Here is a 21,351-nt window from a genome sequence, read left to right as displayed (position 1 = left end):
ACCAATGCTCAATGTGATGTCACTACTGTGTGAAGCTAAATGTTAAGGCTATACTATACTATACTATAGCTATATACAAACCCCCCACAGGAGAGGAGAGACAGACTGAGCATGGGCAGACATTGACCTTAAAGGTTTAATATGCAGGAAGCGCTCCGCCATTTCCTGGTTGCTAAAATTCTATTAGTTCGCCTAATTTCAGTTTGTGACAAAACAAGCACTCAGAGTGTAGAGCACAATTGTACCATATAAACTATGGTGAAATGTATTTTCAGCTGTTTGAAGCTGGTGTTCAAAACTGAAAGTAAAAGATGCAAAAACTACACTAAGAACGGGAGGCATAGAAATAGCGCACATAGAACAGATCTACCGCTTCTTATACTTGCTTTCAATGAGAATAACAGACCTGTAACTCACATTTCTGTGCATTTGGTCTGGTTGCCCAAAAAGTTACATATTGTAGCTTTAACTAAGGGAGACAACCTTGCTGAGGGTGATGAGAATGAATAACAGCCTGACTGTGGAGAGAATAGTGTGTGTGTGTGTGTGTGTGTGTGTGTGTGTGTGTGTGTGTGTGTGTGTGTGTGTGTGTGTGTGTGTGTGTGTGTGTGTGTGTGTGTGTGTGTGTGTGTGTGTGTGTGTGTGTGTGTGTGTGTGTGTGTGTGTCTGTGTGTGTGTGTGTGTGTGTGTGTGTGCGTGCGTGCGTACTAAAGCAGAGTAGATGAAGTCATGTCCAGTACCAGACTGCCACAGTAACCCGTGGCAAGACAGGATAACCCGCTGTCATCAATAACACTGCTAGCTTACTTTAGGTTAACTTTTTTTAACTCCAAAAACAAATAGGAAAGTGAAAAGTGGAAAGTGATTTCCTTACGCATTAATCATGCAAACACATGTATTTTTTATTGTGACACGGCATCAGTGAGATTTGAACCTATAATCTTCTGTTCTCTATCCATGGAAGGAGGGCAGCAATAGTCCCTCTAAACTGCGCGCGTGCGCGGACGCGCAACAACACCAGGACGCGCTGAAGAAATGCGATGCCGCTCAGAGACGCAAGAGTTTGAACTTCACTGAGTTCGCCCTATTAGTTTGCATTATATAGATCAACGTTTTGTCTGTGATGGACTCAACATCATATCAGCCCATTTTCAATGCAACAAACCGAAACAAATCTAACTTTGCAAGATTGAGTCTATGATTTTGTTGTAGGCAGAGCCAGAGCGCAAGTGAATAGAATTATATTGGCGCGGGTAGCCCACGAGCGGCCTTTCAATCACCCGCGAGAGAATGTACTTTTCAGATTAGCTCAGATCAGTGCACATTTGTTCATATTCTTTGCTAGTTAGCGAGTTATTAGCCCATTTATAGATAAGTATGGGTCAGCAATGGGGAGTTACTGCTTCCAACAAGAGCACAAAATGTGTAGGTTACATTTCAAGCTGTCTTTGAAAAGCCAGTCAGGTAAAAAACGTATGTCTTAATTAAAGGGGCAGTGTTGTATTTTGAGACAGGTTGGAATATGAAAATAAGCCTATAGGCAGAGGGGTAGCCTACATTGTCTAATTCTCTGTATGATAATAATAATACATTTTATTTTGCATTATTATACAACACAAGACAATGCAATGTACAGTCACCTATTTGGCCCACAGTGTTACAGACCAAGTAAAAACTCATGAATTAATGTCATGCCCTTCATAATGTAAAAACGTTTTGAAAAGTATCATGCAATAGGCCTGCATTGAACACCACATAGTAGCCCTGGGCAAGACAGGATAACCCTCTGTCATCAATGCCTCCTACTGTAGGCAACATCAAAGAAATTAAAACCTATTTCCATGTGAAAATATTATGGGATTTGCTCCATTGGTTTTGTTGGTAGGCCTACATTTAGCTCAAATTGCCACAAAAGCCTATTGGCTACTCTCAAACTGTAAGGGTACAGTCTCAATGTTCACCTTAAATGCATGCCAAACGTTGCACAAAATTCTCAAACTTACAAGTTTACAAGACATCAAATTTGATCAGTGCCCCCCCCCCCAAAAAAAAGTATAGGAAACTTTGGTGAGCAGTGTTTTATTACGCATACAAAGGTGTTCCTTTTAGTCTGTTCAAACAAACCTAATTTCAAATGAAACAAGCACTCATTACATCTGGTGTGGCCAATTAGTGGTGTGGCCAATCAGGTGTGGCCAACACACCTGAACTCACTTAACAAGATAGAGGAGAGAGAGCCTTTTGTTGACGCTGTAGCTGGAATGTATGTTTTTAACATTACTAAAGATTTCGTGTGGTTTTATGTGAGGTTTTAAATGGAAACTTTTCCACGTTCCACGTTCCCTGAAAAATGTAATAACATCTTTAAATAGAACCATGAGGAAACTTGTAGGAAATATGAAGTACTAAAATTACCACAGAATAACAATATATTTTTTTACATTATCTTGACTATTTGAGAACATTCCCAATGTCAAACCAGTTGGAGAACATTCCTAAAACATTACCAAAAGTTAAATTAAATGTAACCATGTTTGAACTTTTCGGAAGCGTTCTGTTTAAGTAAAGAAATTCCAAGAAAATAACTTGTTTTTGTCAAGTTCCATAAAATGTGCTGAGAATATTCCAAAGCCAAGCAACTATGCTACATCATTCCTAGAAAGTTGTGGGATGGTTGTATGCAAAATAACCATAGGACAACCACACTTTCACCAAGCTCTAACAAACATATGATTGTCAGACTGTTATGTGCTAGCTGAGATGTGTGTGGGTTTGTATGGGTTTATACATGCTCGAATGTATTCAAGGAGGATGCTCCAATAGGAGAGACTGCCTTCATGGAAAGGTATCACAGTCTGTCTCCCCCCCTGCAATGTTCATGGGGGGACAAGTTCTTTTTCATCAATACATCCTTTTTATACAGTGCATTTGGTAAGTATTCAGACCTCTTGACTTTTTCCACATTTTGTTACGTTACAGCCTTATTCTAAAATGGATTAAATTGTTTGTTTTTTCTCATCAATCTACACACAATACCCCATAACGACAAAGCAAAAACAGATTTTTAGAAATGTTTGCAAATGCATAATTTTTTTAAAACTGAAATATCACATTTACATAAGTATTCATATCCTTTACTCAGTACTTTGTTGAAGCACCTTTGGCAGCGATTACAGCCCCCAGTCTTCTTGGGTATGACGCAACAAGCTTGGCACACCTGTATTTGGGAAGTTTCTCCCATTCTTCTCTGCAGATCCTCTCAAGCTCTGTCAGGTTGGATGGGGAGCGTCGCTGCACAGCTATTTTCAGGTCTCTCCAGAGATGTTAGATCGGGTTCAAGTCCGGGCTCTGGCTGGGCCACTCAAGGACATTCAGAGACTTGTCCCGAAGCCACTCTTGCATTGTCTTGGCTGTGTGCTCAGGGTCGTTGTCCTGTTGGAAGGTGAACCTTTGCCCCAGTCTGAGGTCTCTGGAGCAGGTTTTGATCAAGGATCTCACTGTACTTTGCTATGTTCATCTTTCCCTCAATCCTGAGTAGTCTCCCAGTTCCTGCCACTGACAAACATCCCAACAGCATGATGATGCCACCCCCATGCTTCACCGTAGGGATGGTGCCAGGTTTCCTCCAGACATGACGCTTGATATTCAGTCTAAAGAGTTCAAACTTGTTGAACCAGATAATCTTGTTTCTCATGGTCTGAGAGTCCTTTAGGTACCTTTTGGCAAACTCCAAGTGGCTGTCATGTGCCTTTTACTGAGGAGTGGCTTCATTCTGGCCACTTTACCATAAAGGTCTGATTGGTGGAGAGCTGCAGAGATGGTTGTCCTTCTGGAAGGTTATTCCATCTCCACAGAGGAACTCTAGAGCTCTGTCAGAGTGACCATTGAGTTCTCGTCACCTCCCTGACCAAGGCCCTTCTCCCCCGATTGCTCAGTTTTGCCAGGCGGCCTAGGAAGAGTCTTGGTGGTTCCAAACTTATTCCACTTAAGAATGATGGAGGCCACTGTGTTATTGGGGACCTTCAATGCTGCAGAAATGTTTTGGTACCCTTCCCCAGATCTGTGCCTCGACAAATTCCTGTCTCGGAGCTCTACGGACAATTCCTTTGACCTAATGGCTTGGTTTTTGCTCTGACATGCACTGTCATCTGTGGGACCTTATATAGACAGGTGTGTGCCTTTCCAAATCATGAATACTTATGTAAATAAGGTATTTCTGTTTTGTATTTGTAATAAATGTGCAACATTTTCTAAAAAGGAAAGTGGTCTGAATACTTTCCGAATGCACTGTAAATGTGTGTGTGTGTTTGTTTCTGAGTGTGTGTCTTTGTGTGTGTGTGTATTTGTTTGTGTAGCTATCCATGCATGCATGTGCACATGTTTGTGACAGAGAAAGAGAGAAGGCACACACACACACACACACACCATCTTCTCACACTCTCACCATAGCATACAGTACCATACCACTATAGTCTCACAATGGTCGAGGGCAACCTGTCTCATGCTTTTACCCTCTGCAATCACAGTCCAACAATGGAAACAGCGGTCTTATGCCAACACTCTGGCATCCCAACCTGGGTTTGACTTGACTGGTCAAATGAGAAAGATAGCCATTAAAACATTACATCGGGCCATATCTGACCTTTATGCCACCAGTTTGAGACCCCTGAGGTAAAGCAAATTCCATTGAGCGTGGAAACAACCTTGATTTAACCAGTGTGTGCCTAGTGGGTTTGTACTCACAGGCATTGGTGACAGCAAAGCTGTTGGCCGTCTCGATGTTGTCCACATGAGGCACCAGGTTGAAGGGGGCCTCGGACGCGTTGGGGCTGGTATTGTGCAGGAAGATGGCCAGGCGAAACGCTGTGTATTCCTGATCCGTGTTTCTGATGAACAGGCCGCCTGCACAGACAGACAGAGAGACAGACAGAGACAGAGAGAGAGACAGAGAGAGAGAGAGAGAGAGAGAGAGAGAGAGAGAGAGAGAGAGAGAGAGAGAGAGAGAGAGAGAGAGAGAGAGAGAGAGAGAGAGAGAGATAGAGAGAGAGAGAGAGAGAGAGAGAGAGAGAGAGAGAGAGAGAGAGGACTGGGCAATTGAGTCTCTTACACTGCGCATGTAGAAAATGCTTTTGATGGAAAAACAAGAGACACAGCCAATAACCTTAACACATTTTCCCTCCCAAAGGACCCTGCCTGGAAATCTTAAAATTGCCACCATCCTGAATAGAAATGTGATCCATTGGAAAATCCCTTTAAAAACACCCCAAACGTGTATTAAGTTCAACATTACTAGTCGACAGAGAGAGATCATTCGACCCCGGTTGGCATTTATTTGCGGTCAACTTGATTCGTTCGTACCGCCTATAAATCAGCCTGATCGGTCAGTTTAGCAATTAAATGAAGGCGGTGTATTTATGGTTTCTTTTCGTCCACGTTCAATACCGTAAGTTAAAGGCTAAAGGCAGGGGGCACTTGGCAGTAGCAGAGATCCAGAGATCTCACCATGGCGCGGCTTTTAGGCTACAGACTGTCAGTGCTTTAGCTGGGTTTGGATAGAGATAGGCTCTAGCTTGAACATCCGCACTTCTCTCGTCTCTCGGTGGAAAAAAAAAGCAACCAGCCAGCCAAGTATGAAACGGTATGACTATGGCAAACGGGTTTATGCAAAAGGGGAACGGAGTCTTCTGAATGTAACAGGGGCGAGTGTGCACTCTGCAGCAGGGCTACACACACTTTGAGAGAATTCCCGCTGCTGATCCATTCGCTCCAACCAAGCGAAGTATCCAGTCTCTGCAAAGAGCACTAGGCTAGGCTACTACTGCAGTGGCGCTTTGAAAGAACACCGGCTGCTGAGGAACGCACTGGAACAGTTATGAATGACTATAAATACCCATTTTCCTTGTGCACATTAGAAAAAACATCGAATCATCTAGGAACACATACACATTGTCATGTAGGAATAGGTTTGTGTCGGCACTTTTAAACGATCAGTCAATTCTACTTTTCAATGTCACAATGTTATGTGACCATGAATGACGAACATGCATTTCTTAACACTGTCACACACACTATAATGAAAAGCAGGATCTTATTCACGCTTCATAGCCCAGTGGTTCTTTCCATGCCCTTTTGATTGGCAAGCACTGCTGTACACTTACCGATCTGAACACTGCTCGGGAAAGCACCCATTGTGAGTCCCCAAAAGCCAGAAAATATCAATAAAAACTGGTCACAAGAAATCCACATTTTGTTTTGGTTAAAAACTGATTAGAGACATCGAGGAGGATGACAGTCGGGGGGAAAACAAGACTAAAAGAAAAAGAGAGGCTCCGTTCATTAGCAATCCATTCTGGGTTGAATTTCCCCCGCAGTGCCCGCGGACGCTGGTACGGCTGTCCGGTGGTAGAGACGTTATACACACAAGATGGGGGGAGCTCGCCAGTGGTGGGCTGCCTGCATGGAGAGAGAGCGGAATCACACATGCGCTTTCTCTCGACCCTGTCTTCCTCTCTGCTGTCGTTCTCTTGCACTGAACAGTGCGCACCCCTCCCGCACATATTCCCTCAACGCCGCCCTGTTACTCGTTGAGTAGAAGTGTCCTATTCACCTAGTTTTGGTATAAGGGCCATTGAATTTCAGCACACGGATATGATTAGACTGACACTGTGATATCGTTATATGAGTGCCATCGATATTATTATCTGCTGGTATTATTGGCACAGTTGCGGTGCCGTGACGCATTGTCGGTTATATCGTAGCTCTTGCAGCGCAAAGAAGAGAAACACGGGTGCGAGGGACTGCGAGCTAGGGGCCCATGTGGGATTTGCTACGAATATATAGCTGTGCGCCAATGAGTGAATCTGTAAAATATTGTAAGATATTCTGTGATGTCATTGTAAATAAAGTAACTGTGGCAATTCAGTGACCTCAGGGCGACGCTATAAATGTGTAAGAAATATGAGTGCCGCTGTTGTCATTCAGCTCACGCTTTGCTGATTTGAGACTTGTATTCGTAGGACTATACAGAGGAATAGGCCAACTCACACAACGCAAACCTCGCTTCGGTATTCACTAGCCATACCTTTTATTTTGTTTTCTTCGTGGTCACATCACAAGATGAATGGCAGATACTCACAGGGACTATAACGACCTGCACACAGAAGACACACGCAGGCAGGCACGCACCATTACGAAAGAATCTTAACAGTAAGAGGAAAACTGTAAAATAGATTTCGCTTTTGTCAATATGCTAATGACAAACACCGTTGGTCACTTTTGCTCGTGCTCCAATGGATTGAATTAGGCTTTATGTATGCAGATTGCACACGCCTAATTACCGTGATCGAGCTGCCCTTGCAACAAGGAATTATATGGATATTAGATAGGAGACACACCAGAATGTGATAATGCAGCAGCGTATACGTCAGCAGCACTATCTGCCCTTTAAATTGAAATATTTCGACGTTTTCGATCCCTACAGACAGTGAGAGGTTACCTAGGTAGGCGCACTGTGCTGTGGGTTAGGCCGCTATCCTGGGTGCTTACACTAAACTGTCAGTCCGTGGGTCCTGATACTAGTAGATACAGTATAATGCGAATTTTCTTGCTAATACTGTATGTGGCGCGCTGTGGGTTAAGCCGCTGTCCATTCGCAGAATTTTACTTCTGTCGCCGGGTACTGAAAATATATAGATGGGTTGGTTGTTTTGCAACAACACCGAAAAGTGCGCAACTATGGGGCAAAAGAGACGGCGTTGGCTTAGATTGTTAATAACATGTAAGCTATATTTTGGCTCCAATGTTTTTTTTTTTTTTAAATGCACAATGAGCACTTGTCTCTCAAATACATCTTTACAGTTGTTGGTTAGCTAGCTAGCACATTTTATAGCCATATTAGCATTGACATAAAATCATTCAAAACAACTCAAAACAAGACATGGTATCAAGAACAAGATGAAACGAGCTGAAACGAGCCACAAGATTAATTCCCCACGTGGCAGTTTCTTGTCATTCTTGCTAGCAATCTGGCCATCCAGAATCACAACACGCTGACTTCTGCCCCATGGAAGCCAGCACATCGTTTTCGTGACCTTGTCAGCTAACCCATCTATAGCCCTTGTCAGCTAACCCATCTATAGCCCTTGTCAGCTAATCCATCTATACCCCGTTGATAAAAACCGACCTTTACTACACTACTGTAGCCTACATACAAAACCAGCCTCTGTCGCTGTCCATGGTGCTGAAATGAAACTAAACTGTCAGCCCGTGGTCCTGAAACTATAGCACACTGATAAACTGAACTTTACTAGCTACTACTGTAGATCTACTAGTAAGGGCGAATCAGAATGAACACTCAACTATGTAAGCAATTCATGAACATATGGTGGTATTGGATGTTCATCAATCAACAAATAACTTGCATTGCTGGGGGCGAAGGTTCACCTTCCAACAGGACAACGACCCTAAGCACACAGCCAAGTCAACGCAGGACTGGCTTCGATGACAAGTCTTTGAATGTCCTTGAGTGGCCCAGCCATATCCCGGACTTGAACCCCATCGAACATCTCTGGAGAGACCTGAAAATAGCTGTGCAGATACTCTCCTCATCCAACCTAACAGAGCTTGAAAGGAGCTGCAGCGAAGAATGGGAGAAACTCCCCAAATACAGGTGTTATAGCGTCATATCCAAGAAGACTCAAGGCTGTAATCGCTGCCAAAGGTGCTTCAACAAAGTACAGAGTAAAGGGTCTGAATACTTATGTGATATGTGATATTTCAGGTTTTCTAAAAACCTGTTTTTGCTTAGTCATTATGGGGTTGTAAGGTTCTGCTTTTCTTTTCTTAGTCAACCTTACGTTATTTTTCTTTGTGTTCTTGAACGTAGCCCTGTTTCTTTGTGTTCTTGAACGTAGCCCTGTTTCTTTGTGTTCTTGAACGTAGCCCTGTCTTTCATTTTTGTTCATTGATTTCACCTGTGTTCATTTCTCACCTGGTCTCATCAGCTCCCTATTTAGTTCAGTTCTTTCTGTTTGAATGGTTGTGAGGTATTGTTTGCTTTTGACTGCCTACCTGTGTTTGACCATTGCCTGCGACCACGATTCCTGCCTTCTGCAAAGGCTTAATAAACATCTGCCACGCTCTGAGGTGAATCTACACCTTTTTCTTCCTGAGTATTCATTACAGCGGTATTGTGTGTAGATTGATCAATTTTATAATAAAGCTGTAATGTAACAAAATGTAGAAAAATTCAAGGAGTCTGAATACTTTCCGAATGCACTGTAGTTATAACATTCTAAAAACACAGTTCCTCTGGAACCATAACAGTGACATTCCTCCCAAATAAACATTCCCACAATATTTTTCCATCTGGGCGAGACACATGTAATATACTGAACAAAAATATAAACGCAACATGTAAAGTGTTGGTCCCATGTTTCATGAGCTGAAATAAAATACATTTTCCATACGCACAAAAAAATATATATATCTAAAATATGGTGCACAAATTTGTTTACATCCCTGTTAGTGAGCATTTTTCGTCTGCCATGATAATCCATCCACCCGACAGATGTGGCATATCAAAAAGCTTGTGCTGGGAACAATAAAAGGCCACTCTAAAATGTGCAGTTTCATCACACAACACAATGCCACAGATGTCTCAAGTTTTGAGGGAGCTTGTACTTGGCATGAATGTCCACCAGAGCTGTTGCCAGAAAATGTAATGTTAAATTCTCTACCATAAGCCACCTCCAACGTTGTTTTAGAGAATTTGTCAGTACATCCTACCGGCCTCACAACCGCAGACCACATGTAAGCATACTAGCCCAGGATCTCCACCTGCGGAATCGTCTGAGACCAGCCAAACCGAGTGGCTGATGAAACTGTTTGTTTACGAAACTGAACAATTTCTACACAAACAGTCAAAAATTGTCTCAGGGAAGTTTATTTTTTGTGCTCATCATCCTCAAAAGGATCTCGTAACTGACTTCAGTGGGCAAATGCTCACCTTCGATGGCCACTGACAAGTGTGCTCTTCACGGATGAATCCTGGTTTCAACTGTACCGGGCACATGTCGTTGTGTGGGTGAGTGGTTTGCTGATGTCAACGTTGTGAACAGAGTGCCCCATGGTGGCGGTGGGGTTATGGTATGGGCAGGCATAAGCTATGGACAACAAACACAATTACATTTTATCGATGGCAATTTTTTGCACAGAGATATCTTGACAAGATCCTGAGACCCATTGTCTTGCCATTCATCCGCCGCCATCACCTCATGTTTCAGCATGATAATGCACGTCCCCATGTCGCAAGGATCTGTACACAATTCCTGGAAGCTGAACACGTCCCAGTTCTTCCATGGCCTTCATAATCACCAGACATGTCACTCATTGAGCATGTTTGGGATGCTCTGGGTCGAAGTGTACAGCAGCCTGTTCCAGTTTCCACCAATATACAGCAACTTCGCACAGACATGGAAGCAGAGTGGGACAACATTCCACAGGCTACAATCAACAGCCTGATCAACTATATGCGAAGGAGATATGTCGCGTTGCATGAGACAAATGGTGATCCCACCAGATACAGACTGGTTTTCTGAATCGTGCCCCTACCTTTTTTTAAGGTATCTCTGACCAACAGAAGCATATCTTTATTCCCAGTCATGTGAAATCCATAAATTAGGGCCTAATGAATTTATTTAAATTGACTGATTTCCTTATATGAACTGTAACTCACTAAAATCTTTTAATTTGTTGCATGTTGCATTTATATTTTTTTCAGTGTATATCTATGTGGTATATACGGCCCTAGAAGTTACTGAGAGTCCCAAAAGACAAAGCCATATAGATTAGACGTCGTGGTGATATATCCCAGACTCCAGATGGGTTAATAAGTGTTCGGAGCAGTCTTCTGAGCTGTCACCTCTTTAAATTCAAACAGCATTTTTCCTCCTCCGGAATGATTTCAATAGGTCTTGTGTTTCTGTCTCTTGGCAACAAAACATATCTCTCATGGCTGACACATTATGTGACTTTTCATTATAGTCAAGTGGTTAGGTTGCATCTCAAATGGCAGCCTATTCCCTATGTAGTGCACTACTTTTGACCAGAGCCTATAGAAGCAGTGCACTATATAGGGAATAGGGTGCCGTTTTGGATACGGACTTAGAGAAGGAAAGGCTTGTCTGTTGTAACCCAGTCATTGATTCAGATAAAGGCTGTGTCCCAAATGGCATCCTACTCCCTATAAAGTGACTATTTTTGACCAGGGCCCCATAGTGCACTACTTTTGACCAGAGCCTATGTAGTGGCAAGGGTGCCATTTTGGATATAGACAAAAGACTATTAGGGTGAAAGCTAGCTACGCTGTTTGTGTCATTCAGCACATACTGTCTGTTCCTCTTTACTGGCAATCAGCTTGTAAGGGATTGAACGTGCCAAGGTTTTGCGAATGAGAGTTTTATTTATTTTTAATTATTTCACCTTTATTTAACCAAGTAGGCTAGTTGAGAACCAGTTCTCATTTACAACTGCGACCTGGCCAAGATAAAGCAAAGCAGTTCGACACATACAACAACACAGAGTTACACATGGAATACACAAACATACAGTCAATAATACAGTAGAAAAAAAAGTATATATACAGTGTGTGCAAATGAGGTAAGATAAGGGAGGTAAGGCAATAAAATAGGCCATAGTGGCGAGGTAATTACGATATAGCAATTAAACACTGTAGTGATAGATGTGCAGAAAATGAATGTGCAAGTAGAGATACTGGGGTGCAAAAGAGCAAAATAAATAAATAAATACAGTATGGGGATGAGGTAGTTGGATGGGCTATTTACAGATGGGCTATGTACAGGTGCAATGATTTGTGAGTTGCTCTGACAGCTGGTGCTTGAAGTTAGTGAGGGAGATAAGAGTCTCCAGATTCAGCGATTTTTGCAATTCGGTCCAGTCATTGGCAGCAGAGAACTGGAAGGAAAGGCGGCCAAAGGAGGAATTGGCTTTGGGGGTGACCAGTGAAATATACCTGCTGAAGCGCGTGCTGCGGGTGGGTGCTGCTATGGTGACCAGTGAACTGAGACAAGGCAGGGCTTTACCTGGAGCAAGTGGGTTTGGCAACGCGTATGAAGCGAGGGCCAGCCAAAGAGAGCGTACAGGTCGCAGTGGTCGGTGGTATATGGGGCTTTGGTGACAAAACGGATGGCACTGTGATAGACTACATCCAATTTGTTGAGTAGAGTGTTGGAGGCTATTTTGTAAATGACATCGCCAAAGTCGAGGATCGGTAGGATAGTCAGTTTTACAAGTGTATGTTTGGCAGCATAAGTGAAGGATGCTTTGTTGCGAAATAGGAAGCCGATTCTAGATTTAATTTTGGATTGGAGATGCTAATGTGGGTCTGGAAGGAGAGTTTACAGTCTAACCAGACACCTATGTATTTGTAGTTTTCCACATATTCTAGGTCAGAACCAGGCAGCGATCGGTTGAAGAGCATGCATTTAGATTTACTTGCATTTAAGACCAGTTGGAGGCCACGGAAGGAGAGTTGTATGGCGTTGAAGCTCGTCTGGAGGTTAGTTAGCACAGTGTCCAAAGAAGGGCCAGAAGTATACAGAATGGTGTCGTCTGCGTAGAGGTGGATCAGAGAATCACCAGCAGCGCGAGCGACATCATTGATGTATACAGAGAAGAGAGTCGGCCCGAGAATTGAACCCTGTGGCACCCCCATAGAGACTGCCAGAGGTCCGGACACCAGGTTCTCTGATTTGACACACTGAACTCTATCTGAGAAGTAGTTGGTGAACCAGGCGAGGCAGTCATTTGAGAAATCAAGGCTCTTGAGTCTGCCGATAAGAATGTGGTGATTGACAGAGTCGAAAGCCTTGGCCAGGTCGATGAATACGGCTGCACAGTATTGTCTCTTATCGATCGCAGTTATGATATCGTTTAGGACTTTGAGCGTGGCTGAGGTGCACCCATGACCAGCTCGGAAGCCAGATTGCATAGCGGAGAAGGTACGGTGGTATTCAAAATGGTCGGTGATCTGTTTGTTAACTTGGCTTTCAAAGACCTTAGAAAGTTGGGGTCTAGAGTGTCTCCCCCTTTGAAGAGGGGGATGAACGCGGCAGCTTTCCAATCTTTGGGGATCTCAGATGATACGAAAGAGAGGTTGAACAGGCTAGTAATAGGGGTTTCAACAATTTCGGTAGATCATTTTAGAAAGAGAGGGTCCAGATTGTCTAGCCCGGCTGATTTGTATGGTTCCAGATTTTGCAGCTCTTTCAGAACATCAGCTATCTGGATTTGGGTGAAGGAGAAATGGGGGAGGCTTGGGCGAGTTGCTGTGGGGGGTGCAGGGCAGTTGACAGGGGTAGGGGTAGCCAGGTGGAAAGCATGGCCAGCCATAGAAAAATGCTTATTGAAATTCTCAATTACCATGGATTTATCGGTGGTGACAGTGTTTTCTAGCCTCAGTGCAATGGGCAGCTGGGAGAAGGTGCTCTTATTCACCATGGACTTTACAGTGTCCCAGAACTTTTTTGAGTTCGTGCTACAGGATGCAAATTTCTGTTTGAAAAAGCTAGCCTTAGCTTTCCTAACTGCTTGTGTATATTGGTTCCTAACTTCCCTGAAAAGTTGCATATCATGGGGGCAATTTGATGCTAATGCAGTACGCCACAGGATGTTTTTGTGCTGGTCAAGGGCAGTCAGGTCTGGAGTGAACCAAGGGCTATATCTGTTCCTGGTTCTACATTTTTTGAATGGGGCATGCTTATTTAAGATTGTGAGGAAGGCACTTTTAAAGAATAATCAGGCATCCTCCACTGATGGGATGAGGTCAATATCTTTTCAGGATACCCGGGCCAGGTCGATTAGAAAGGCCTGCTCGCTGAAGTGTTTTAGGGAGCGTTTGACAGTGATGATGGGTGGTCGTTTGACCGCAGACCCGTTACGGACGCAGGCAATGAGGCAGTGACCGCTGAGATCTTGGTTGAAGACAGCAGAGGTGTATTTGGAGGGCAAGTTGGTTAGGATGATTTCTATGAGGGTGCCCATGTTTATGGATTTGGGGTTGTACCTGGTAGGTTCATTGATAATTTGTGTGACATTGAGGGCATCAAGCTTAGATTGTAGGATGGCCGGGGTGTTAAGCATGTCCCAGTTTAGGTCACCTAGCAGCACGAGCTCTGAAGATAGATGGGGGGCAATCAATTCACATATGGTGTCCAGGGCACAGCTGGGGGCAGAGGGTGTAACGTTCGTCGTCTGAAGATGAGGAATCATCGGACCAAAGCGCAGTGTGGTAAGTGTTCATGTTAATTTATTAAAACAGAACACTAAACAAAATAACAAAGAGAATGAAACGAAACGAAACAGTCCTGTCTGGTACAGACACAAAGACAGAAAACAACTACCCACAAAACACAGGTGGGAAAAGGCTACCTAAGTATGGTTCTCAATCAGAGACAACGATAGACAGCTGCCTCTGATTGAGAACCACACCCGGCCAAACATGTAGAAATAGAAAACATAGAACAAAAACATAGAATGCCCACCCCAACTCATGCCCTGACCAAACCAAAATAGAGACAAAAAAGGAACTAAGGTCAGGGCGTGACAGAGGGTCGTCTATAGTAACTGGCAACGGTGAGAGACTTGTTTCTGGGAAGGTGGATTTTTAGAAGTAGAAGCTCGAATTGTTTGGGCACAGACCTGGATAGTATGAGAGAATTCTGCAGGCTATCTCTGCAGTAGATTGCCGGAAAATGTTATAGTTAGGGATGAAAATGTCAGGGTTTTTGGTGGTCTTCCTAAGCCAGGATTCAGACATGGCTAGGACATCCGGGTTGGCAGAGTGTGCTAAGGCAGTGAATAAAACAAACTTGGGGAGGAGGCTTCTAATGTTAACATGCATGAAACCAAGGCTTTTACGGTTACAGAAGTCAACAAATGAGAGCGCCTGGGGAATGGGAGTGGAGCTAGGCACTGCTGGGCCTGGATTAACCTCTAAATCAACAGAGGAACAGAGGAGGAGTAGGATAAGGGTACGGCTAAAGGCTATAAGAGTTGGTTGTCTAATACGTTCGGAACAGAGAGTAAAAGGAGCAGGTTTCTGGGTGCGATAGAATAGATTCAAGGCCTAATGTACAGACAAAGGTATGGTAAGATGTGAATACAGTGGAGGTAAACCTAGGAATAGAGTGACGATGAGAGAGATTTTGTCTCTAGAAATATCATTTCAACCAGGTGAGGTCACCGCATGTGTGGGAGGTGGAACTGAAGAGTTAGCTAAGGCATATTGAGCAGGGCTAGAGGCTCTACAGTGAAATAAGACAATAATCACTAACCAGAACAGCAATGGACAAGGCATATTGACATTAGGGAGAGGCATGCGTAGCCAAGTGATCATAGGGGTCCAGTGAGTAGTTAAGCTGGCTGGAGACACGGCGATTCAGACAGCTAGTGGACCGGGGCTAGCAAGTTAGCAGAAGGGCCTTAGAGGTATGTCGCGATGGAAGAAGTCTATTGTAGCCTCCTCGTGCGGTTCTGTCGGCAGACCAGCCATGATGGATTCGTAGGGTTCTGTGTAGTAAAGGTGCCCAGTCCAATTGGCAAAATAGGTATAGTGGCCCAAGAAATTGGCCGATGGACCTATTCAGCTAACAGTTCGATATGCTCTAGGCAGCTAGCGGGCCGTGGCTAGCAGGCTAGCAGATAGGCATTCAGGGGACGTCGCGACGGAGGGGCCTGTTGCAAAAAGAACACTTGAGCAGATGACGTTGTAGTCCAGTTGTGATGGATTAGCAGGGCTTTGTGTAGTAAAAGGGGTCCAGGCCAATTGTCAAAATAGGTATTGTAGCCCAAGGAGTGGCTGATGGACCTCTTCAGCTAGCCAGGAGATGGGCCTAGCATGGGCTAGCTCCAGGCTAATTGGTGCTTGCTTCTGGGACAGAGACGTTAGCCAGGAGTAGCAACTCGGATTGCAGCTAGCTAGCTGCGATGATCCAGGTGAAAAGGTTCAGAGCTTGCGGTAGGAATCCGAGGATATGGAGAGAAAATAAGTCTGGTATGCTCTGGTTTGAATCGCGTTGTGCAAACTGGTGAGAGATTTCCGAGCTAGAGGTTAGCTGATGACCGCTAGCAGTGGTTAGCTGACTACTAGCTAGTAGCTGGTTAGATGGCTAGCTTCTGTTAGGGGATTCCGGTTCGAAAGTAAATAAAAATACTTTAGAAAATAGCAGACCCATACCACATTGGGTGAGGCGGGTTGCAGGAGAGTATATTGAAGTTGAGGTTTAGGAAAAATATAAAAAAGATATGCAGAAAAAAAAATATATGTATATATACACGGGACACGGGACAAGACGAGGTTAAAGACGTCTGACTGCTACGCCATCTTGGACTATACAGAGTGAAGTGTGTGTACAGTCATGGTCAAAAGTTTTGAGAATGACACAAATATTAATTTCCACAAAGTTTGCTGCTTCAGTGTCTTTAGATATTTTTGTCAGATGTTACTATGGAATACTGAAGTATAATTACAAGCATTTCATAAGTGTCAAAGGCTGTTATTGACAATTACATGAAGTTGATGCAAAGTCAATATTTGCAGTGTTGACCCTTCTTTTTCAAGACCTCTGCAATCCGCACTGGCATGCTGTCACATCCTGACTGATGGCAGCCCATTCTTGCATAATCAATGCTTGGAGTTTGTCAGAATTTGTGGGTTTTTGTTTGTCCACCCGCCTCTTGAGGATTGACCACAAGTTCTCAATGGGATTAAGGTCTGGGGAGTTTCCTGGCCATGGACCCAAAATATCGATATTTTGTTCCCCGGGCCACTTAGTTATCAATTTTGCCTCATGGCAAGGTGCTCCATCATGCTGGAAAAGGCATAGTTCGTCACCAAACTGTTCCTGGATGGTTGGGAGAAGTTGCTCTCGGAGGATGTGTTGGTACCATTCTTTTTTCATGGCTGTGTTCTTAGGCAAAATTGTGGGTGAGCCAACTCCCTTGGCTGAGAAGCAACCCCACACATGAATGGTCTCAGGATGCTTTACTGTTGGCATGACACAGGACTGATGGTAGCGCTCACCTTGTCTTCTCCGGACAAGCTTTTTTCCGGATGCCCCAAACAATCGGAAAGGGGATTCATCAGAGAAAATAACTTTACCCCAGTCCTCAGCAAGCCAATCCCTGTAGCTTTTGCAGAATGTTTTTCCTGGAGAGAAGTGGCTTCTTTGCTGACCTTCTTGATACCAGGCCATCCTCCAAAGGTCTTTGCCTCACTGTGCGTGCAGATGCACTCACACCTGCCTGCTGCCATTCCTGAGAAAGCTCTGTACTGGTGGTGCCCTGATCCCGCAGCTGAATCAACTTTAGGAGACGGTCCTGGCGCTTGCTGGACTTTCTTGGGCGCCCTGAAGCCTTCTTCACAACAATTGAACGCTCTCCTTGAAGTTCTTGATGATCCGATAAATGGTTGATTTAGGTGCAATCTTACTGGCAACAATGTCCTTGCCTGTGAAGCCCTTTTTGTACAAAGCAATGATGACGGCACGTGTTTCCTTGCAGGTAACCATGGTTGACAGAGGAAGAACAATGATTCCAAGCACCACCCTCCTTTCGAAGCTTCCAGTCTGTTATTCGAACTCAATCAGCATGACAGAGTGATCTCCAGCCTTGTCCTCGTCAACACTCACACCTGTGTTAACGAGAGAATCACTGACATGATGTCAGCTGGTCCTTTTGTGGCAGGGCTGAAATGCAGTGGAAATGTTTTTTGGGGAATTCAGTTCATTTGCATGGCAAAGAGGGACTTTGCAATTAATTGCAACTCATCTGATCACTCTTCATAACATTCTGGAGTATATGCAAATTGCCATCATACAAACTGAGGCAGCAGACTTTGTGAAAATTAATATTTGTGTCATTCTCAAAACTTTTGTCCATGACTGTAGTCGCAGGAGGTGTAGGGTGGTGGGTGGGTGGGGGGGGGGGGGGGGGGGGGGGGTGGTATGTGTGTGTGTCAGTGCAAAGTGGATGTCTGCCATCATTGCAGAGATAGACAGATGGGCAGTCAGCAGTAGGTTTTCCTAATGCGCATCAGGGATGACTGTGAATGTGGTCAACTGCTGTTGGGCTATTCCACATGTTGTTTGTGTGCATGAGCTAGAGAGCCTCATTCAATACATTCAATACAATATAATTTGATAAAAATAATTTGAAATGCAATTTACAACTTACTATTGGGTAATATGCTTGTAATATCCCATAATAAATTACCATTGATCGAAAGTGGAGTTCCTTTCAGGACAGCAATTGGAAAGGGACTGCAAATAGCAATGCAGTACAACGACTTTGGTAAATCTGATTAGATTCTGAAAATAAGTTTATTGGAGATAAACATATAAATAAAATTGGACTGAACCCTGAATTAAAGGGACAATCTAGGTTTGGTACATCCATTTTTGAACAATAAAATTGATGAAATATAGCCATTGATTCTTGAAAAATATAATTTCTAAATGCCTCATGAGCTTAGTTCAACTGTCACTCCATCACAACCCGCTGTTTAACAAAAAAGTGGTGGGGTGTCGGTTTGTTGTTGTTGAATCACAGATTGCCCCTTTAAAAAATCTGATTATTGGTTAGGTACCCGCCATTTTGTAAGTGACTGTATGTTTTTAGAGTGACCTTGAATTGGAGTGATTAGAAAAACAGGTGGTATGGATTTACAGTAGCATTACGTTTTATGCAAACACCCTATGTCATGTATTGTACATCAGGGATTCTTAACATTTTGGGACCGGGACCACTTTTGTGATAGCAAATTCATCAGGGACCCCCTCATAATCAGAACACCACTCAAGTGAGATAAAAATAGCATACAAGTAGTTTTACTATGACTTCGACAGTGCATGGCCGGACGAACCAAGTCTCGGACATAGGTCTTGGGCCATGGGAAGGAACATTTTAAAGGTCCGCCTCTCGGCATCGGAGAGAACATTTTCATCATGGAGCAGAGAGATTTTTTGTTGTTGTTGCAGCTTTAAAGCTAGTATCCTGCAATTCTACCATTTGTCATGAGGCAGAGAAAAAACTGCAGTTTTGTTTAGGTTAAACTGCAGTGCATTTATGTAAAAAAAAAAAATGGTAGAGTACTGTGGATACCAATATCCCTCTGAGCCTCCCAGGCCTTTGTTGCACAGGGATAAGAACATTAACTGTAGATTAATATCAATAATAAAAAAAATGTTATACATCATCTGTTTCTCACACGTTCACTCTCTTCTCAGAGACACGCACGCACACACACACACACGCAGGCAGGCAGGCAGGCAGGCAGGCAGACAGACACTTGCATGCATGCATGCATGCACGCAGGCACACACACACACACACACACACACACACACACACACACACACACACACACACACACACACACACACACACACACACACACACACACACACACACACACACACACACACACACACACACACACACACACACACACACACACACACACACACACAGGGTCTCACAGCATTGGGTCTTGTCCCTCTCACCCTACGATGACCTTTCCTCCCTGATGACACCTGGGAGTCATAGTCAGTAGCACCAGAGAGAGAACACGACAGCTGAAATATGACATGGGTTTGTGTCCCATATGGCCCCCTATTCCTTATGTAGTACACTACTTTTGACCATGGTCGATAGGGTTCTGATTACAAGTAGTACACCATATAGGGATTAGGGTGCCATTTGGGATGCACACATGATCACAACGCTGCCTGACTCACCTCACGACGATGCTACTCCTAACAACGATGTGACTCATAAAAAACATTTCCCATGTATCCCTAAAATCGGGAAAGACAAGGAGATGCTCAGCTGGCAACATTTTGGCAGCATCTCCAATTGTTGTAAATCGGCTCCTGTGGGCATTTCTACAACGGTGTGTCAAGGAGGCTGGCTTACTTATGTAAGCACATAGAGAAGGCCTGCGCTCCAAATGGCCCCATATTTCCTAAAAAGTGCACTACTTTTAACCAAAGTCGTGGTCAAAAATATTGCTCTTGATAGGGAATAGGGTGCAGTTTGGGCCTCCAGTGTCAACACAGCTCTCTGGAGCAGGGGGAAGGAGGGAGGAGAAAGAGAGGGAGAGAGGGAGAGTGAGAGAGACACATAGATAGAGACTGAAAGAGAGAGAGAGAGAGAGAGAGAGAGAGAGAGGTGGGGTGGGGTGGTGGGGGAGTATTCGTTTGTCTCCCATTGCACATAATGAACTCGCAATTGGATCAAATGTCAGATTGAATTGTCGAGGCGTGGAGAAGGCATATTATTGATTTCCGAAGTGGGCCTGAAGATGGGTTGGAAATAGGAGCGTGGCGAGGAATGTGTATCCCAAATGGCACCCTATTCCCTATATAGTGCATGCACTACATTTGACTAGGGCCCATAAGGCAGGGGTTCTCAAACGTTTTTGCTTCAAAACCCACCAATTCAGGTGTCTTTTGAGTTGTGGCCCACAATAAGGGTTGAGCAGTGAAAAAAACATACACAGGCCAAAGAAAAGTAAATAATAGATTACTAATACCCTCTAACTCAAAACATTTAACTGAATGTAAATTTGAAAACATTGACAGTTGAACTGCAAAGAGAGAGATTCTGTATGGAAAATAAAATCTGTTGATGTTAAGCCTTCCTGTGAGAATCATAACCTGCATTCCAAATGGCAGCATATTTCCTATATAGTGCACTACTTTTGACCCAAGGCACATAGGACTCTTTTCAAAAGTGCACTACACAGGGAGTGCCCAGGGCTCCTGCCCAGGGCTATTACACTGCTCTCTCTATTTCTCTCTGTTCAGTAGGAAACAGTCATTGCCGTTTGATAAATACCCTTTTATTTTCGCCATAACATGCCATTAGCTCAGTGAAACAGACTGGCTCTACCAGCCCCACATACATGACATTTTCTTTGGGTAAATTCATTTGTTTTCCCATTGCTCTGCAGCCCTTGCCCCCCCTCCTCCACATCCTCCCCTCTCATGCTAGTGGTTTACTCCAAGGAGCCAGCTGACTCACTGGGGGGAGGACGGGAGGAGAGGGGGTATTTTTAGATGCCACTTGCCCCCCCGAGGGGTTAAAGCAAGCGCCAGATCCCTGAACTGAACGCTGAGAGAAAGGAGGGGCGGGAGGAAGAGGAGAGGAGGAATAAGTGGAGGAAGAGGAGGAGGAAGGAGACAGAGGACAAACTGATCACTAGGTGGCCGGCTTGTAGAGGGATCTACTGAGGGCATAGAACGCCTGATCCCGAAACACTGAGAAAAATGA

General features: G+C 44.0%; 1 protein-coding gene across 9 annotated transcripts in view; it reads right to left on the bottom strand.

The window, feature by feature from the left end:
* The window catches only part of LOC139548022 (glutamate receptor 4), a 168,009-nt gene extending 161,482 nt beyond the window's left edge, over window positions 1-6,527 (bottom strand). For 4 of the 9 annotated variants that reach the window (XR_011669622.1, XR_011669624.1, XR_011669666.1 and 1 more), the window contains exons 1-2: window positions 6,159-6,527; window positions 4,744-4,902 (exon numbers count right to left, since the gene is read on the bottom strand). Coding sequence is in view for 5 of the 9 variants with exons in the window: in XM_071357685.1 (XP_071213786.1) it covers window positions 4,744-4,902; window positions 6,159-6,246 (247 nt within the window). In the remaining 4 variants the exon portion in view is untranslated. The remainder of the gene's footprint in view (window positions 1-4,743; window positions 4,903-6,158) is intronic. The other 5 variants (XR_011669678.1, XM_071357808.1, XM_071357935.1 and 2 more) reach the window with 3 other exon arrangements.
* Between the last annotated feature and the right edge of the window lie 14,824 nt (window positions 6,528-21,351).

The sequence above is a fragment of the Salvelinus alpinus genome, chromosome 1, assembly GCF_045679555.1.
Source record: "Salvelinus alpinus chromosome 1, SLU_Salpinus.1, whole genome shotgun sequence".
In the NCBI taxonomy this organism is placed as follows: Eukaryota; Metazoa; Chordata; class Actinopteri; order Salmoniformes; family Salmonidae; genus Salvelinus; species Salvelinus alpinus.
This window is presented reverse-complemented; position numbering and strand designations above follow the sequence as displayed.